An 18,013-nucleotide genomic window follows, 5' to 3' on the forward strand; every position below is an offset into this window, starting at 1 on the left:
TGCCGCGTGTTTGTTTACTCCCCGAGCGGGATCAGCTCGCTGCTTTCCATCCCCCCCCATCCCCCCCTCCCGGGGCCACTCCGCCTTTGTCGCCGGGCCGGGCCGGGCCGGGACTACATCGCCCAGCGTGCCCCGGTGCGCCCTGATCAATGGACCTTATTTGAATAATCTGTGAGCCCTTGGACTCAGGCCAATCAGCTGTCAGGGACCCATGATAAATCGCAATGCATTATTGATAATCATAATTACTCTGACATGCGCATTCCGCCCAATGGGGGTAATTTCCCAACTCTAGGAATTTGTTGTGAAGAGGAAAATAATTGCTACTATTTTGCTCCCGATGCTGGTGCACCATGTCGCGACGGAAGCAGGCGAAGCCCCAGCACATCAACTCCGAGGAGCAGCCCCCAGATGCTGCAAGTGGTAAGGGGGGGGGGTGCGGTGCTCGCAGCCCGGCTGATGCGCGGCGGAGGCAGCGGGGCGATCTCTGGGGGGGGGGGAGGAGGGGGGGGCTTTTCTTTACCCTCGTGTTTCACCCCTTGCTCCTTCCCCCTCGGGCTCCGACCCCAGGTCCCCGCCGGCTTTTTGGGGGCACTCCGCTCCCCCTCCGGGGCCCCACCGCGGAGTTGTTCCGCGGGGCTGTGCACCCGAGGGGGGGTGGGGGGGGGGCTCGTTGCTGCCCGCAGCGCGGCCCCAGGGGCCCTCTCCCTGGCGGCCTCCGATGCCCCGCTCCCCCCCCACGCGGGAGGACCCCCGTCCCGCGGAGCAGCGCCGGATCCCGCGTGGGGGGTGCGGGGTGCGGCCCCGTGGGAGGGGACCCCCAAACCTTTCCTGGGGCGGAAAGGATTTTGGGTGGCGGGGGGGGGGGGGCGGAAGGAATTGTGAACCATCTTTTCGGGGGTAGGAAATGAGTTTGGTTTCCCCGATTTGCACATTTGTCGGTAGTTAGATGAAGACTTTGTGGGGCTTTTAAAAGGAGAAGGAAAAAAAAAAAAGGGGGGGGTGGAAGCACTCGGACTATTTTTGTTGGAGATCACAATCGCCCTGGACCTTTTGTAGCTTGACCTCCAGCCATCTTTGATTTCCGACTTCCTAAAATAACTCCGGTGAGCTAATGCGGGGTGTGCGGGAGCGCTTTGTATTTGGGTGGTGCGGCGGATTTCGCTCCCGCAAATCACTCTGCCTTCTTTTCGGCGATCTCGCAGCCCTTTGCCTTGCGAAGGGAAGAGGAAAGGATATATTTAAACTCCAGTTATCCCAGAGGGCGTGCAGGGAAGGGGCTGTTTGCCGGCGGTCCCCGCGGCAGAGGGGGGTCGGGGCTGTCGCTCCGTGCACGGCTTCCCCCGGCGGAGCCGCAGCTCAGTCCGTGCTGCGGAGCGGGGGCAGATCCGGGGGGGTGGGGGGGTCGGTCCCGGGGTCCGTCCCGCTGCGGATAGCGGGGTCGGACGGTGCGGGAAGAGCTGCCAGAGCGGCCCCGGCCGCTTCCTTAGAGTTGTGGGTGTTGCGGTTAAGCACTTCTGTGGGTCAGCTCTAGGGGTTTTGGGGGTTCCTTGCCTTCCCCGGGGGCTGCTTGTCTTTTTTTTGGGGTGGGGAGGGTTCCAGTCCTGGAATTGATCGGTAGCAATGCACGTTACGGGAGCTGTTGATTCCCAAACCGCAGGAGGTTTGGGCTCTTAATTTTTTTCCTCCTCCCCCTCCTCTCTTCTTTGAGTCGAAATGTGCAATTGTTGGGTCCGGTTAATGGTGACTTAAGAATCGGCAAGCTGGCCAGAAGGCAATAAATCCCATGTTTAATGCATGACTGTTTTCCTTTGTGCATATGGTTAGGTTGGGGGATGGAGGTGATGTTTCCACATGTAAATCTCTGCCCGCTGCTGGAAAGCCACCTCCGGGGCCGCGCTGAAACAAAAGGGTTAATAACTCCTGATGCGGCCCGTCGGGGCGGGGGAGGTGTGCTGCGAGGGGAGGATCGCTCCACACCGCGCACTTGGGGCAACGGCCAGCTGCTTTTGTGTTGGTCGAGTTGGGTTTTTTTTTCCCCTCCCTCTTCTTTTAACACACCCCCCCACCCCCCCTCCACGGGAGCCGGAGCAGCACGGGCCAGGGGGGACCTGGTGAAGTTCTCACCCCTCCGGAGGGGGGCGGGGGGTCCTGCCGCCGCCGGGATGGGGCCGGGGCCGCCTTTGTGGGTCGCGGGGGCACCGGAGCGCGGCCGGGATGGGGCCGGGCCGGGGTCGGGATGGGGCCGGGATGGGGCTGCCGGGCGCCGCCCCGCGGCCGCGCTCTGCCGGGACCCCTCGGGGCGGCCCTCGGTCGGGACACGTCCCCGCAGCGCGGCCCCGGCCCCTGCGGGAGCTCCGTGCCTTCCGAAATGAAAACGCGTGGGCTCCGGGTGGGCGATGTCCGGAGCGGTCCCCGTGTTCCCCGCTCCAGGTGTGCGCAGCGGAGTGCGAATCGTGCGGGGGTTTGGCTGGGACGTTATCGGGTATATACATCATCACCGAAATAATAAAATCAAGCCCTTATCTCCTATTTTGCAAATGCCCCCTTTTTTTTTGTTTGTTTTTTGTTTTGGTGGTGGTTTTGTTTCCCGAAGCGATGCGGGACCCTCCTCCGCGAACAATGCGGCGCCGCGGCCAACCCGGTGATCAATTAACAGGTCAAAAAATCAGCAGGTGGGCACCGGAGCATCGTGCGACAGAGCGAAATTAGCATTTCCACAAAGGGGATGAAAATGCCCATTGTGGCGGATAGCTGCCGCTAGAAAAAAAAAAAATAAAACTCATCCGATTTATTCTTAAAAATACAGTATCGGAGTGCGGCTTTTCCCGGGAATTGGATTTCATTTATTCGGTTCCCGGAGCCGCGCTGACGTCGCGAGGTGCTCGGCGCGGAAAGGTGGCGGCTCCGGGAGCGGTGGGTTTTGTTATGGCTCGGGTTAGTTTGGGTTCGTCCGAAATGGGCGCAGAGCGATGGGGGGGAAGGGGAGGGGGACGGGCACGCGTGGTGCCGCGCGGCCGGAGGGGCCCGGGCCCGGGGCTGGATGCTGCCCGCTTGTTTTTCCTTTTACGTAAGTGAAACATTATATTGGTTGTAGTGATGGAGCCCTTCGCTGGGCTCGGCGGCATGTGACGTTTTGACAGAGCTGCTGCTCTAACCTTTGCCTCCTCCCGCTTGCTGTGGGTGGTAAGTTGATGTCAGGCTTACAATTAGGACTCTCATGCAATTGACCTTGGCAGCGGGGTTTGTGCCGTTTAGCTCGCTCTTAAACACTGTACTCGTGTTAAGTGCGGTCCGGGGCCGCCGCGCCCACGGCTGCGGGAGGAGCGCGGAGCACAGGTAGGGCCGGGCCGGGGGGGGGGAAAGCTCTGTCTTTTTTTCTTAAGGCACTTTTGCTTTGAAGCAGGAGCCGGGGAGCCCCTTTGCTTAAAGAAAAAACCGAGTGAGAAGTAATAGCAGTCATGGGTGGGCCGTGGGTTTGCGGCCGCCCCCCCCCCCCCCCCCGGGATCCGCAGCCCCGCGGGCGCTGAGTGCCCTCCGCCGCGCGGCGCCGGGAGCGATGCTCAGGTACCGCGGGGGGGGGGTCCGGGGTGTAAAGCCCTTCATCACGATCTTTGGAGGCTGCTGGGGAGGGAGTGGGGCTCCGGGCCCCTCGTGGGGGGGGAGGGGGGGCTGAGAGGAGCGCGTGAGCTGCGGGTTTTTTTTCTTTCCCGCGGCTCTGCCCCTCGGATGCGGCTGTTAGCGCAGCTCACGGTGCCCTTCGGTGAATCTTTGGTAGGTGGATGAGCGAAAATGAAATGAGCAAATCGTTAGGTACGTGATCGGATGGTTAAAAGATGCCTTGAGGAAACCTGGAAGCACGAGGAGCTGCGGGCGGTGGTAGCACGTGGGTGGCTCGGGCTCGGGCAGCCAACGCTGCTGGTGAATTCGGCAGAGGAACCATCGGGGCCTTCGGATTGCTCTGTAAGAAGTCAGTCAGAGGCTTTCCGTGCTCCCACAAGGCATTTTATTTATTTATTTGGGCAGTTTCAGTTAAAGAAAATGCGGTGTTACGTTGCACTGGGGCAGAAGGGAAAGTTGGGGCAGTTGTGGAAATGGCTGAAGTCGTCAGCTGGAGGGGTGAGGGGAACTGGGGAGGGCACCTCGGGGCCGAGCCCACCTTTCCACAGCTGGAGCTGTCTGACCGTACCTGGTCCGTGCAAAAAGCGAGCTCACTGGAGGCACTGAGCGGCTTTAGTCCCGGCAGATTCCTCCCAAATCACGTCCGAGAAAATGTAATCACTGTTGGACAGAAAAAAAGAGCAGAGTGAGGCTGCTAATGGGTGAGATGAGTGGTGGGCCAGCAGCACCCTGCTCCCAATGAAAGCCAGCCCGATAAGATTTACTTCTCTCCTCTTTTACTGGTTCTCTCTCAGAAAATCACCTCCCTTAATTCGAGCTGTGTGGATTTTATCAGCCCTCCTTGTCGATGACCGCCTTGTCCTACACAATAGTGGATTTTTTCCATCCATTTGCCAGTGATTCAATCTAACCCCCCTGCTGGGTTTACCGCATTCTTCTAACTTATTGGATAACTAGATGCTGGGAGATAACATTCCTGAAATTCGGGGGTGGGGAGATTTTAAAGAAAAAGGGAAGAAAAAAAAAAAAGGAAAAGCCACACCAGCAAGGCCGGCAGAGCTGAGTGCAGGGGCACTGCTGTGGCTGCTCAGGAGGTGCTTGTGCCGCTGGGGCACGGGGCCCTGTGGGGTGCAGGTCTGCTGATGGTGTGAGCGGGGTGGGGTGAGGGAGTGCTGCTCTGACCCCCAGCACCTTACTCTTTGCTGAGCATGTATCTTAAAAACGGCCACCAACAAAGCGTTGGGAGATGAGTGAAGCACTGTACTCGATCTCCGTGAGTTGTAGGGAAGTGTTAAGCCTTACTTTCCCTTCTGTGTCATACAGCAGGTCAACGGGAGCTGGGGATATAATTCATTTGGAGTGCTCAGCTAGTGCCCAGCTGTCAGATGGGGGAACCAGAAACCAGAATGTGACTGTGACAGCGCTGGTGGCTGCGTGGGGCGGCCCCACCTGCTGCTGCTCCTGGGCCTGAGGACATGCTGCAGCTGTCCTGCGAGGTGGCAGGGCTGTGTGAGAGCAGAAAAGTCACTTCTGGAGCTCCTTACAGTAATGGGGAGCATGGGTTGTCCTGCAGCTCGGGCAGCAACGGTCTTTGGATATAGCACAGTCTTAGGTGGAAAAATAGGAAGGGGCTGTCAGTGGAAGGGAGGTAAATGATGATATGCTTGGAAGCCATTGAACTTTGAGGACTTGCCTGGACTTGGTTATCCTAGGATATCTCCTTGGGGTGGGCCATGGTCTGTCACACGGCCCTCCCTGTTCCACTTGTGGCATTGGGCACTGCAGAGGTGCAAGCTGCTGTGTGATGTGTGTGCTCACGGGAGGGGTGGGCAGAAAGCACTGTGCTCCCTGAAGTAAAACCTGAGGGTGTTTTGCAACAGGGGGAAGGTAAAGCTTCAAACACTAAAACACTTGGAAAAGGTTGTGGTGTTTATGGCCGTGGTTCTGTGAAGTTGGATGGAAGTAGGTACCCACATAGTTAAGGAGGGACCCGGGCTCTGTGCAGCAGTTACAGAAGATGCTTCTTCCACTCCTGAGCACTTTCTTTCCCCTTGTAACTGTTCGGACTCTCCCAAAGGTGGGAGGTTGAAGGTGTCCATTCTTGACCTCAGTTGGTCAATAATTGCTGTCAGGTTTTGCATCATGTACTTTTACTTACACAGTCTGCAGATCAGATCTGTTGTCCCATGAGTGAAATTGAATTTAGACGTGTCAATTTCCCATTTGCAATGAGAGGTATGGAAACAAAACTCTTTTTGTAAATGTTTTCATTTCCTTCGTTTGTGAAAGTTGTTTTGGGGGGGGGGAGGGGTGGAAGAAAAGTATGTCACTGTCCCTGTAGAGCTGTTTAGGTATGAGGGTTTGAAACAGTTGATCGTAGCCAGGAGCATCTCTTCAACTTGCTCAAGGAGATCTTGACGCGTAACCTGCCGTGTGCTGAGCAGACCTGCTGTGGGCAGGGTTGGATTTATTGCTCTGCACGCTGCATACAGCAGCTCTGTGGTACTCAGAGAGTTGAGTTGGTTGGTCTAGCGTTTTTAAAAAGGCTTTCACGTGTACTTCCCATCAGTCAACACATTAAGCAGCTGAAGTTTTGATTAGTTGAATATATATGTGTATATAATACCCTTTTACCCGGACAAATGTCAGGGTTTACAATATCACCCCCCACGGAGCTCTTACGCTGCCCCAGAGCAGATGGTGAACGTGCTGGGGCTGCTGCCCGGACACCTCCACCCTGCCATGTACAGGATATACACACGTATCGGATGTGTGGTTCAGTTACACCTTTAAAATGAAAGCCACAAATGGCTGTGGTGCTTGCAGGGTGCTTGGTTCCACTTCAGGACGGTGTGTGTTGGTAGTGTGGAATAGGAGCTCAGCCCTGGAGTGCACCCCTGGAGATGCAGGACGTGAGTACAAGGGCTCTTTTGATTCAGACGTCATCGTGCTGGGGCCTGCAGCGTGCCCCTGCCGTGTGGGAGGCGAGGCAGGGTCGTGCTTGCTGTGCCCCTGGCACCCGTGGGGGTTGGAGCGATGGCCGCGGGTCGCAGCGTGGTGCTGCAGTGCGGGGCCTGGGCATCGCCTCCCGCTCCTCACCCACCTCGAGCTCTGCGGGAGCTCGCTGCTTGGAGGGTGGCTGCGTTCAGCGAAAACATCCTGTTTTGGTTTAGAATTTCTCAGCCTCTCTTCCCATTCTGGTTCTTCCCTGAGTTGTATTTTCTACGTGTCCACCTGCAAATAGTGCCGGGTGTGTGGGGCAGCGGAGGGCAGGAGTGGACCTGCAGGCTCCCTCTCCTTCAGGGAGAGGGAAGGAGCAAGTTACAGATGCAGCTGAACACAGCGTCCTCGTTGGCTCTGGACCTGGTGTGTGTTGTCAGCAGGGCCGCAGCTCAGTGCTCCAGGGGTTGTCAGCATCGCTGTAGGTTCACTGCTGTCCCTGGGGTTTCTGTAAGTTAATTGTCTTCTTGTTATTGCTGTGACTTTCTAGGGGCTTTTTCGTGTGAGTTTGCTTCTGAAACATTTCAGAGCTAATATTGGAGTTCGTTTCACTTCTGTCAGCGCTCTTAGGTAGTAATTACCTCCATCGTGGGGGAGTGAATGTCATTTACTGTATCAGTGAAGAACGAACTGCTCTGAACTTCGCGTTAACGATTTCTGTGAGACCATTAACTAAGAATTTTGAGGTTCAAACAAAAATAAATACAAAGCGAGCATACACAAACCAGGTTTTTCTTCTGCTGCGGTGCCTGCTGGTCTCGCCTGTCATGCTCCAGTCACCATTCTGCAGGGACTGGCCGGTCTGCGCTGTTCCATTTCCACCTGTACGAAGGGATTCACAATAAACTCCTCTCGATCCTCGTGAGACTTCATTTGTATTGGTGCTCTGGAAAACAGAGCTGAGATGTGTATTTTCTTAGGGCTGCAAATGAAGTGGTGGCGAAGGAGTTGGATTTCAGTGCGCACACTGGGCTGTGGGACTCGCAGTGTCCTGTGTCTTTGAGTTGCAGCTCTGGTGAGCCCGGTCTAAATGCAGCTATTCATAACATGACTCTCTTTTATTTCAAGGGAGTCCACGAGACGTCCCAGGTGACGGAGATGGCGAGATGAGCTCCAAAAGGTGCCGAACAGAGGAAACTAAGATCTGTGAGAAATGCTGTGCAGAATTCTTCGATCTCTCTGAATTTCTTGAGCATAAGAAAAATTGCACTAAAAATCCACCTGTCCTAATCATGAATGACGGTGAGGGGGCAGTCCCTCCTGAAGGGTTCTCTGAAGCTGCTGTCGGGAGCTTCTCGAGTGACCGAGGGGATAGCAGGGCACGCAAGGACGCTCAGGGGAAGGGCTGCACTGGATCTGCAGAGAAGAGAGAAGGAAAAATCGATGCGGAGTCGGTCGGAGGGATGTACCTCAAACTAGAGCCCCCGGCCGCGCCTGTGGCTCCTGGGCTGAGCTATCTACCAAAATCCAAAGTACCGAACACTAATGTGACTTTGCAGACCATACGTGGCACTAAAGTGGCTGTGAACCAGCGCGCCACCGATGCCATCGCTTCTTCGGCCGCCGGTTTTAACGCCATCCCGATGATCCTGGAGCAGCTCGTGTGCTTGCAGCAGCAGCAGCTCCAGCAGATCCAGCTGACGGAGCAGATCCGCATCCAGATCGCCATGATGGCCCCTCACGCCCTGCACCCGTCCATCGCCGCCGCCGCCGACCCGCTGAAGGCGCTGGGTGCTCACATGTCCCAGCAGCTGTCGGCCGCGGTCGCGCTGATCGGGCAGAAGGCGGGCAGCCAGAGCCTATCGCTGGAGTCCTTGAAGCAAGGCAAACTACCTCACGCTAACACTGGTGTTGCGGCCGCCGGCTCGCTGGCTGCCGGCCTCTCCTCCTCCTTCCCCTTGAAGCCGGAGGCGAGCAGAACCTTCGCCGGCTCCATTGCTCGGTTCCCAAATCCTTTGCTACCTCAGTCCTCCCACTCCGTCATCTTCCAGAATCCCCTTTCGGCTGTTTCTTCTGTCATAGATTCCTCGAAGAGGGTGAAAGGGAAACCTCCCAACATTTGCGTGTCCGAAAGCAAAGCGAGCGCGGAAGAGCCGTTCTTCAAACACAAGTGTAAGTTCTGCGGTAAGGTGTTCGGCAACGACAGCGCCCTGCAGATCCACCTCCGCTCCCACACCGGCGAGAGGCCCTACAAGTGCAACATCTGCGGTAACCGCTTTACAACCAAAGGAAACCTTAAAGTGCATTTCCAGCGTCACAAAGACAAGTACCCCCACATCAAGATGAATCCTTACCCGGTCCCTGAGCACCTGGACAATGTTCCCACAAGCAGTGGGATCCCCTATGGGATGTCTGTGCCGCTGGATGAGTCTAACCTAATCGTGGATAGCAAACCCCTGCTGACCACCCTGCCTACCTCTGCAGCCTCCAGTGCTCCTCCAAATGCCCCCGGCCTGGTGGGCACCAAGGAGCCGGCCGCCTTCCCTGCTGACCTGCCCGCACGGCCTTCTCCGGACAGCGAAGGCGGCTCTTCCTCATCCGGGGCGGTCGGTCACGAATCTGGAACGGAGCAGAGCTTGAGCTCCCCGCAAGCTGCCTGCAGCGTGAGCATCTTCCACGCGGGCGGGTCGAATGAGCAAGGCTCAGAAACATCCAAGCTTCAGCAGCTGGTGGAGAACATCGACAAGTCCACTGCGGACCCCAACGAGTGCCTGATCTGTCACCGAGTGCTGAGCTGCCAGAGCTCGCTCAAAATGCATTATCGTACCCACACCGGGGAGCGGCCGTTCAAGTGTAAGATCTGTGGCCGTGCCTTCTCCACCAAAGGGAATCTTAAAACTCATTATGGGGTGCACCGGGCCAATACTCCTCTGAAGATGCAGCACTCGTGTCCTATTTGCCAGAAGAAGTTCACAAACGCGGTTGTGTTGCAGCAGCACATCCGCATGCATATGGGGGGACAGATTCCAAACACGCCCATGCCAGAAAACCCCAGTGACAACGCCGACGTGGATCCTGCTGCAGCTGAGAAGAACGGTGACATCAACCGCCCGGATGAGAACGTGGAAAGCATGGAGATGGAGGAGGACCTGGAGTCTCAGGATGGCCCCAGGAGTTCCTCGAAGCCTCCCACCCCATTCGATGCGCAGTCGGAGTTGCCGGCCGCAGCAGCTGGCTTCTCTGGCATTGCAGCCCTGGAGAACCAAATGAAGATGGTCAGCTCTGCTCTGAACCTGCAGCGGCAAAGCAGTTTGAAGTCCAGTGACAATGGATCTACAGAAAGCGATGGCATGACGAACGATTCGTCCTCTGTGGCCGGAGACCCCGATTATCAGAACGGCCGCAGCCCTGCCGCCTCCGAGTCCACCTCGCTGCAGGCTCTGTCCCCTGCCAACAGCCAAACCGAGAGCGTGAGGTCAAAGTCACCTAGCTTCACCAGCCAAGAAGATGCGGGCACGGGAGGTAAACCGGAGGGTCCTGAGGGTGCTCCTGGGGAAATGGAAGGGGTCGTTGCTTTGGATTTAACTTACGGCAACATTGGTCGCAAAGTCATTAAAGAAGAACCTGGGCTACACTTTGCAAATGGAGAGTATGGTGAGTAATGTGAAGCGCTGGCAGTTAGTTGGGGTGGGGGAGTGGGACGGGGGAAGGCCTTGTCTAACAGGACTGACAGGAGGCAAAACCTATTCAGTTCCACCTTCTCCAGTAAGACCAGGAGAGCTTTCCTGACTCAGACTTAAAATTAGTACTGAACTTTTGTTTGACTTCTCATGTAATGGAGGGGAGCACAGGTCCTTAAAATAAGTAGGGACAGTGCGCTTGCTGTCTTCCTTGGGCACACCCGATACCTCCCTATAGCATTTACAATATTCACATTGATGTTCAATGGAAAACCATTTAACCCAAGAAGGTGGCATTAAAACTGGAGCATTTTGTGGGGTTTTTTGATCTCTTTAGCACTGAGAACGACACGTAGCTGCACTTAATGAGGAACTGAGAATATGCCCTTTTCTTCCCAAGGTCGAAATAGTATTCCAGCTGCTTTTGTTAGAGCCCCTCCAGCCCTCATAAAGATGGAAATGCCAAGCGAGCGTCCCATTAGCACTAGCCATTTCATTGGCCCACCAGCTCTCTCCCCTGGTGTCGCTCCTCTCCTCGTGCCACGACCCAAGTTCTGCCGTCCAGCCAAGCAGCACATCTGCACTACGTGTGGGAAGAACTTCTCCTCCGCCAGCGCCCTGCAGATCCACGAGCGGACCCATACCGGGGAAAAGCCGTTTGCCTGCACCATCTGTGGGAGAGCCTTTACGACCAAAGGGAACCTGAAGGTGAGCTGCCAACTGCTGCGTTGTGGTCCCCTTTGCTGGGCAGGGCCTTACCAGGGAGGGAGGACTATTGCTGGTAGTACAGCCTCTGGGAGCATTTCTCTGGCTCCTTCAAATGGTCGTCTTTGACTCCTGTGTCCTTCCTGAGGTTTTCTCACACAAGTTGTTTCTAAGACTTTGCTGCTCTCCTTGATTTGTTTTTTTTTTTTTTTTTCCTTTCTGGATAGTACAGAATCATAGTGTGGATTGAGTTGTTAGGGACCTTTAAGATCATGTGGTCCCAACCCCTTGCTGGAGGCAGGGATCCCTCCCTCTCAACCATGTTGCCTGCAGCCCCATCCAGCCTTGTAGCAGGGGTTTGTCCTTTGAGACAGCTGCTTCCTTTCTGTTTGGGTTTGGCACAGACGTTTTGTATGTAAAGTGCTACAAAATAATGCTTACGGAATACATGTGTTACACTGCGTGCTTGGTAACTGGTTCAGCACAAGGAGGAGCGAAACTGATAGTCCTGAGCGAGCGCAGTGCTTGGGGGTTGGGTGACAGTGGTGCAGCAGGTCTGTCTGTCTGCAGATCAGTCCATCCTGCCCTACAGGGGACTCACAGCTCCCTCACGCAGTCCTATGAGATCCTCTTCAGTTTGTTTGTGTAAATGCTGCTGGGGGGGAGTGGGAGGTGTTAAACTTTGCAGTTTGTGAGCAGTTGCTCATGGGAAGCAGTAGCACCTTGCGTGCGCCGTGGAAGGCTTTAGCTGAGGTGCAGCATCTCTCCAAATTGCTTGCTGAGGCCTTTTTTGCACTGAGCAGTACTTTGTCAGTGCAGTCTGTTGGTGGCAAATAATGTGACTTCTCTTTGTTGAGAGCGAGGGGAGCAGCTGTGCTGATGTGGTTTCAAGTAACTGTAAGGACACAGTCCTGCAAGGACTTCAGTAAGCTGAGGAGCTGTGGTTATGTATGGCTGCTGAATGACTGTCCTCCAGGTGGAAGGCTGAGGATGAAGGCAGGCAAGAGCTAGCCAGCCTAAATGCCTGCCCGAATGCACGCTGACTGTGAGTGCACACTCAGCTGCTTCTGAGCGGCTCGGCTGCAAGCAAAGCAGAACGTGAGTTTGTCATAAAAGATCTGTGGCGTTAATGATTCTCTGCTTTCCCTCTTGGAAAGGTCCACGTAGGAACTCACATGTGGAATAACTCTGCCAGACGGGGAAGAAGGCTTTCCATTGATAACCCCATGGCTCTGCTGGGGAACGATCCCAAGAAGGTATCTGAAATGTTTCCCAAGGATATCGTGGCTCCTTCGGTGAGCATCGACCCCACGGTGTGGAATCAGTACACGGCGGTGCTCAGCAATGGCATAGCGATGAAGACCAACGAGATCTCGGTGATCCAGAGCGGCGGCATCCCGACCCTGCCGCTCCCCGCCGGCGGCGGCTCGCCAATGAACACTGCTTCGGTTTCCAAAACGGATGGGACCCAGTCTGGGACTGGTGCTGATGCAGAGAAGGCCAGCAGTGCTGCTGCAGACAACGTGCCAAAACATCAGTTCCCTCACTTCATGGAGGAGAACAAAATCGCTGTTAGCTAAGAACTCTAGCGAAGATGACGTACAGAAAGAACAAATATATATATACAAACATATATTTTTAAGAGATTCCACTTCAGCCTCCTATTTTCCTATTGACGTGCAAATGATTTTATGGTTGTCTTTGTAAGATTACGTTGCCCAGAGTACAATCATGATATTGCTTTGCAAATAGTAAATAATAAAGAATAGGATTTCCTTTTATTTGGAAAGATGCGGGTCTTGCAAAGTAGTTCTTACGTGTGACTTTAACGTGTACAGCCTTACAGAAGTTTCTACAACTTGAAATTCCAAAGGTTTAGAATATTTACCTCTTCATTTAGAGCAAAATACCTGGGGGTTTGAATAGAGTGGAAGCAGCGTACTGCTGACGGAGAAGCTTGTATTTACTGATGAGAAATGTCAATGCGGGTAAATATCCTACGGTGTCTGCCACCCTCTTAGACATAGTTTTTCTGTTTGAGTTTTTGGCTCTGTGTGATCTCTGAATGTATTTTTTTTTTACTATAATGGCGATAAAAATGATTTTTTTTTAATTCCTTTTTGCCTCAGAAGTTCTATGAAAGGAAGTTGCTGTTTTTCTTCAATCACTGCTTCCAAGGAATTAATTCTGTTTTGTTGACTGCTGCTTATTTAATACTACTACTAGAACAGTCCTCCGAGCATAGTGCCAAAATCCCTACTTCCAAAGATGTGCAGTTTTTCCTAGATGTTTTATTTCAATACCAAGAGCCCAAAACGAACGTGGGTGGGTATGTATATACTTTTTTCTTTCTTGAAAGGGAAGACTTGCCTTGGGAAGCCAGGTCTAAAAGCTCTGCAAGGAATCTCAGGTGACTGTTGCAATTAGGCATGGGAACTAGTTTCCTTAGCAAGAGACTTTGTTGGTTCTTTTTATTTTATTTTAGTTTTATTGTTTTTAATTTGAGTAATTTAGAGGATCAGTCTGTGTAAACCTGTATTTAAATATGAAGTATTCATGCTTAGGTTAAATGTGTTTTTTGGGTTTTGGATGGCATTCCTACTCTGGTCATTAAGTTTCTTGGTGGTCTGTGAAGTTGCATTCTGCCAACATGGTAATTAATGATCCGTGCATATTGTATGAAGGTTGCTGGGATGGTCATCTGGATTCTAAGTTATCTACCTCATTTTTTTTCTTTTTGTAGATGTAGTGTCTATTTTTCTATTAATGACCACTGTAATAAACTGAGATTCAAGCAGATGCTTCCATGCACTATCTGAAACCAAAACCTGATGTATTAGTGGGAGCACCTGAAGAACTGGACTGACCTTTCACTATTCCTCTAATGTCTGCTGGAACTACGTGTAATGGGATCTAAACCAGTCTGGAAACTGAGCGTTTGGTAAAGGACTGAGCGACGGGAAGAAGTCTTTGTGGACTGCAGGAAACCAAGTCCAGTGTCTGTTGTGAAAGGCTCCAAAAATACAGATCACCAAAAGTTTGTGTAATGTTGTTGCACCTGATTCTTGCTTATGATCTCTGTATGCCGAGTTGTGCCTTTCCTGCTGGACTTGTAAGTAAGAACATAGCAGTACCTGTTTACACTGTAAGATGGATATTGTTACATGAACATGCTAAAGGCATCCCTCTTGTCAAGTTTTCTGCATTGTGAATGTATGACTTTTATGTAAGAACTCTGTAGTTTTGAGTATCTACTGATGAGTTTCTGTTGACATTTTGAGAATAAATTTTGGGATGGCTTTTTCACACAGAGTGCTTAAGTTCTTGTGGTGATGCGTTTGTCTCTTTATGAGCAAGGTCAGGCTATCTCAGGCCTGTGACTTCAGCTCCACAATCCTGGGTTAAGCTTTCTTTTTGCTTTACTTAAAGCAACTGAAGCTGGGGAGCAGGAAGAGGAATGTCTGGGTCAACTTCTTGGGAATACTGAACTTGATAAAAGGTGATAACGTGGGGTGGATGCACAGGAAGTTAAAAAACATTGTACACCCAGTCTACACATCCAGAAGGGAAAGCACTTGGAGTGGGAGAGCGCTCTCTGCCCTGGGAACTTTCTGCCCCCAGGGACTTTCCTGTTCCTCACCGAGTAGAGGACTTATTGCTCTGGTGAATGCACTCAGCCCTGGTGCTGGGCTCAGGGGTCCCGTGCTGGGCTGTGTGGGTGAGTGCTGGATGTGTGCTTGGCTCTGCCTTACACCCATCACTGACCTAGAAAAATATCTCTTGCTGTGCTCCCAGCAGGGCAGGAAGCATAACTCAGAAGCAAAAAAAAAACCAAAACAGAACAACAAAACAACCAGAACAATCAGCTGCGTGCTCCTCTGAATTACTACATCGCATTTTCTATGTTCTGAACTTAAGTAGCAACTCAAAAGCAGCTAAACCTAGTTGTTTAGAAGGAGTGGTATTTCTCTGTAGCCCTCTTCTGTTAACGCCACTGATATTGAGAAGGTTTCTGACAAACGGTGATTTATTGGTGTGATTTTTAGAGCCCATCGTGCCTCAGTTGTATACTGCCATCCCAGCCAGCCCAGCACAGCATCCCTCTCCTTTCAGAGTTCTTTATGAGTCCCTCTGGGTGTCACATCTTGTAGCCCAAAGATTGACTTCTGGTGGGGGCTGCGGGAGGGGCAGGGGGAGCTGCAGCCTTCGTGCCCTCGGGATGGTGGTACCAGAGGGCTCAGGATGCTTCTGGGTTCCCTCCCGATCTGGTCCAGTAGGACACAGTGAACAGCAAAAAGGAAAAAGAAAAGGAATTTTAGAAAACGGTTTGCTAACTGTTGTATGGAAAGGCTTCTATGCTTTTGCTTAGATTTGAGAGCAAGTATGACCCAAAATATGTGATCCCATTTATATTAATAACTGCTCTTGGCCATTTGTGCATACTCCAGTTAGCTCGTCTGAGCTTTCAGACCAGCACCCATACTGGAGGTTGGGGTGCCTGCTTTGTGAGCTGTGGGAACGTGAGGGCAGCTTGGCACTCCCGGTGTTCTGGTGGAGCCAGCTTGATTCCTCAGGTCCTTGATGCTTAGCAGTCACTCATCTGCTGGTTTGGGGTATCCACGTTTCCATGCGCATTCTCAGCTCACGATGTCCAGTTTCGAAAAAGTGTAATTTCTTCATTATCCCTTCCTCTGTTCCCCCGTCAGTTTCATCACACTGACACAGTACCAGTGGCTACAGACGTTTTTCCTGCTATTTGCAAATGTGAAATGTGAAACAAATTCAGGAACCATTTGTTCTCTGTTTAAAGGTTGACATTTTTTAATGCCACCCCCAGGATGTGTAACAACAGTAAGAATCAGCATGGGAAGAGTTTAGAATACAGCTAAAGCTGATAGCAAAATCATCTCAAGTGCAAACAAAACGAAATGAGTGTTTATTTTTCTTGCAGTCAGCACTTTTTTCTGCCTTTGTTCCTTACATCTGACAGCTGTCCTTGAGGAATGATAGTTTGACAATAATCCTGTTTTGAAAATTAGATACGGAGGGCTTGTCTTCCTCCTGATCTGCAACATATAATTGAGTGAGGAGGGAAAAGCTCCCCTACAAATGCTGCACTTCCTCAGATCAGCGTGAGAAGTCTCCGCTCTGCGGCTTCGTTATGAGAACACCAAATGTTCCCTCCGTAGTGGAGCCCATGGCAGTATGAGCTTTATTGTAGTTTCCCTTAGCAAGTGTTGATGGATTTATGGAGGGCTTCATTAAATATAGGCTTAAAGGATATCCGCTATCGCCCACTTGTCAGGAGAAAAAAAATAATATCAAAGCCGTCCGCGCGGATCAGAGATGCAGGTGTTAACAGTGCATTGTAATCTGGTAGTGTTTAAGTCGCCCATTAATTGCAGTAGTCTTGTCTGAGTTCAGATGCTTGGAAGATAAATTTAGGAGATGAATGCATCCCATGCAGGCTCGGGGCACACGAGCAAGGACAGCCCGTTGCTAGTGGCTCCTGCTCTCGTCCTGTGTCTCTCTTGCCAGCATGCTCCCTCCTTGTTGTGAGTGAATGTCGTAGGTCTGTCCCAGTAATGCCTTGAGAAAGAGTGACGTTTCGCCTCCCCGAGCTTCTGTTTCCGTGTCATCTGTGTGAGTGAGTCCAGGGTGTGGGGAAACGGCACAGTGTGCAGCACAGCACTGCGTCCCTGCAGGTTTGCAAGCCCCTAGCAACCGGCTGCCCGCGCCTGCACGCTCCTCTGCCTCGCAAACCCAGCTGCACCGTGAGCACAGGGCTACATCTGCAGACAAAGAAGGTGTGTCCTGGTGGGAAAGCATGCAGTTATGAAATGAGGTAATGCCAGCCACGGGCAAAATGCCACGGTGTGACTGGCCTGTGGAATCACGGGCACATTGTGCAACCAGTTACACACCTCCATCTGAGCCATCCCCTTAGATGTCAGAGTTGCCTGTAATTTGCTACTCATGTCTGGGGGCAGTGGGAAAAGCAACAAACACAGTAAGCCAAAGCCACTGCAGCCCCAAAACCATATTGCTCTTCCAGCATATGAACAGTATCATGGTTATCACCTTCTGTAGTGTTCATCAGGTGAAATCACAGGAGTCCTGTGCGTGGCAGACTCACACGTTTATTTAAGTGCATAACTAGAATAGAATAAAATTTATGGTATATTGTGCTGAATAGGTAATGGGTGCAAATGGCAAATGCACTGTCAAAGCAAGCATCTCTTGTTTGGGTGAGTAACTGGCACTAGGTCTTGTTTCTTGGAGGAATGTAGGCACCACCCCATAATAGCTTATAATTTACCTACCCTTTAATCAGTGGGAGGCAGACCTGGGTCGGTGTGAGGATCCGTGAGACACTCTGAAGACACTGCCCATGGCTGAGCAGCTGTGCCACGAGCAGTGGGTGCAGGGCTGTGACGGAGGGGAGGGTGTGCTGCCTGATGGCCAATGGAGAGCTGGGGAGAAAGGCAGAAGGACGAGGAGGGAGGCTGCTTCCGTGGGGACCCACTACAGAACAGGCTTGCTTTGTTTTTCTTGGTGCACAAGCAGCTCGAAGCATTTGGAATCTGAGGTTTTCAGGTAAAGCAGTTTGTTTCACATTTGCTGTTAGAAAAGAGGGCTGGAACGATCAGTTGCTTACATCATATGAAGAACTCACACACAGAAGTTGCAGGTTTGATGTAGGCAGCCCTGGGCAGCTGGCCTTGCACACGGGCTGCTTTGTGCAGGCTGAGCTCTCGCTGGTCTCGGATGGCAGAGCACAAGACACTGCTGTGCAGGGCATCAAATGTAGTCCTACTTGCCAAACAAGTGTGCTTGCACTGCCTGCTCTGGGAAAATATACTAAATCACTGTAATCAACCACCTGGTAGTTCTGTGCAGCCCTCTGCATCACCAACAGGGGCTCAGCCTTTGAATTTCCAAGTTCTGCTCTTGAAGTAGGATCTGTGCTGTGCAGGAATGAAACCACTGCACCATCAACATCTGCGTACAGCGCAGCCCCAGCAGAGGCTGAGTGCTCCAGGTTTGGCTCTGTGACTGAGGGGTAA

The 18,013-nt window shown here is 52.5% G+C and overlaps 1 protein-coding gene across 1 annotated transcript; it reads left to right on the forward strand.

The window, feature by feature from the left end:
- Nucleotides 1-353: 353 nt before the first annotated feature.
- SALL4 (spalt like transcription factor 4) lies at nt 354-14,239 on the forward strand. The gene is made up of 4 exons (XM_065754275.1): nt 354-423; nt 7,690-10,215; nt 10,642-10,949; nt 12,104-14,239. The coding sequence occupies exons 1-4, from the start codon at nt 354-356 to the stop codon at nt 12,524-12,526; spliced, it is 3,327 nt and encodes a 1,108-aa protein (XP_065610347.1). The 3' UTR covers nt 12,527-14,239.
- Nucleotides 14,240-18,013: the final 3,774 nt, after the last annotated feature.

The sequence above is a fragment of the Cyrtonyx montezumae genome, unplaced genomic scaffold, assembly GCF_038088225.1.
Source record: "Cyrtonyx montezumae isolate F1298 unplaced genomic scaffold, pur_monq_1.0 scaffold_9, whole genome shotgun sequence".
NCBI lineage: Eukaryota > Metazoa > Chordata > Aves > Galliformes > Odontophoridae > Cyrtonyx > Cyrtonyx montezumae.

Coding starts and splice junctions, on each gene's coding strand:
- SALL4 (XM_065754275.1), top strand. CDS start 354: ATGTCGCGACGGAAGCAGGCGAAGCCCCAGCACATCAACTCCGAGGAG. Junction 10,216..10,641: donor CTTTGCAAATGGAGAGTATG/GTGAGTAATGTG, acceptor TTTCTTCCCAAG/GTCGAAATAGTATTCCAGCT. Junction 10,950..12,103: donor CGACCAAAGGGAACCTGAAG/GTGAGCTGCCAA, acceptor CCTCTTGGAAAG/GTCCACGTAGGAACTCACAT.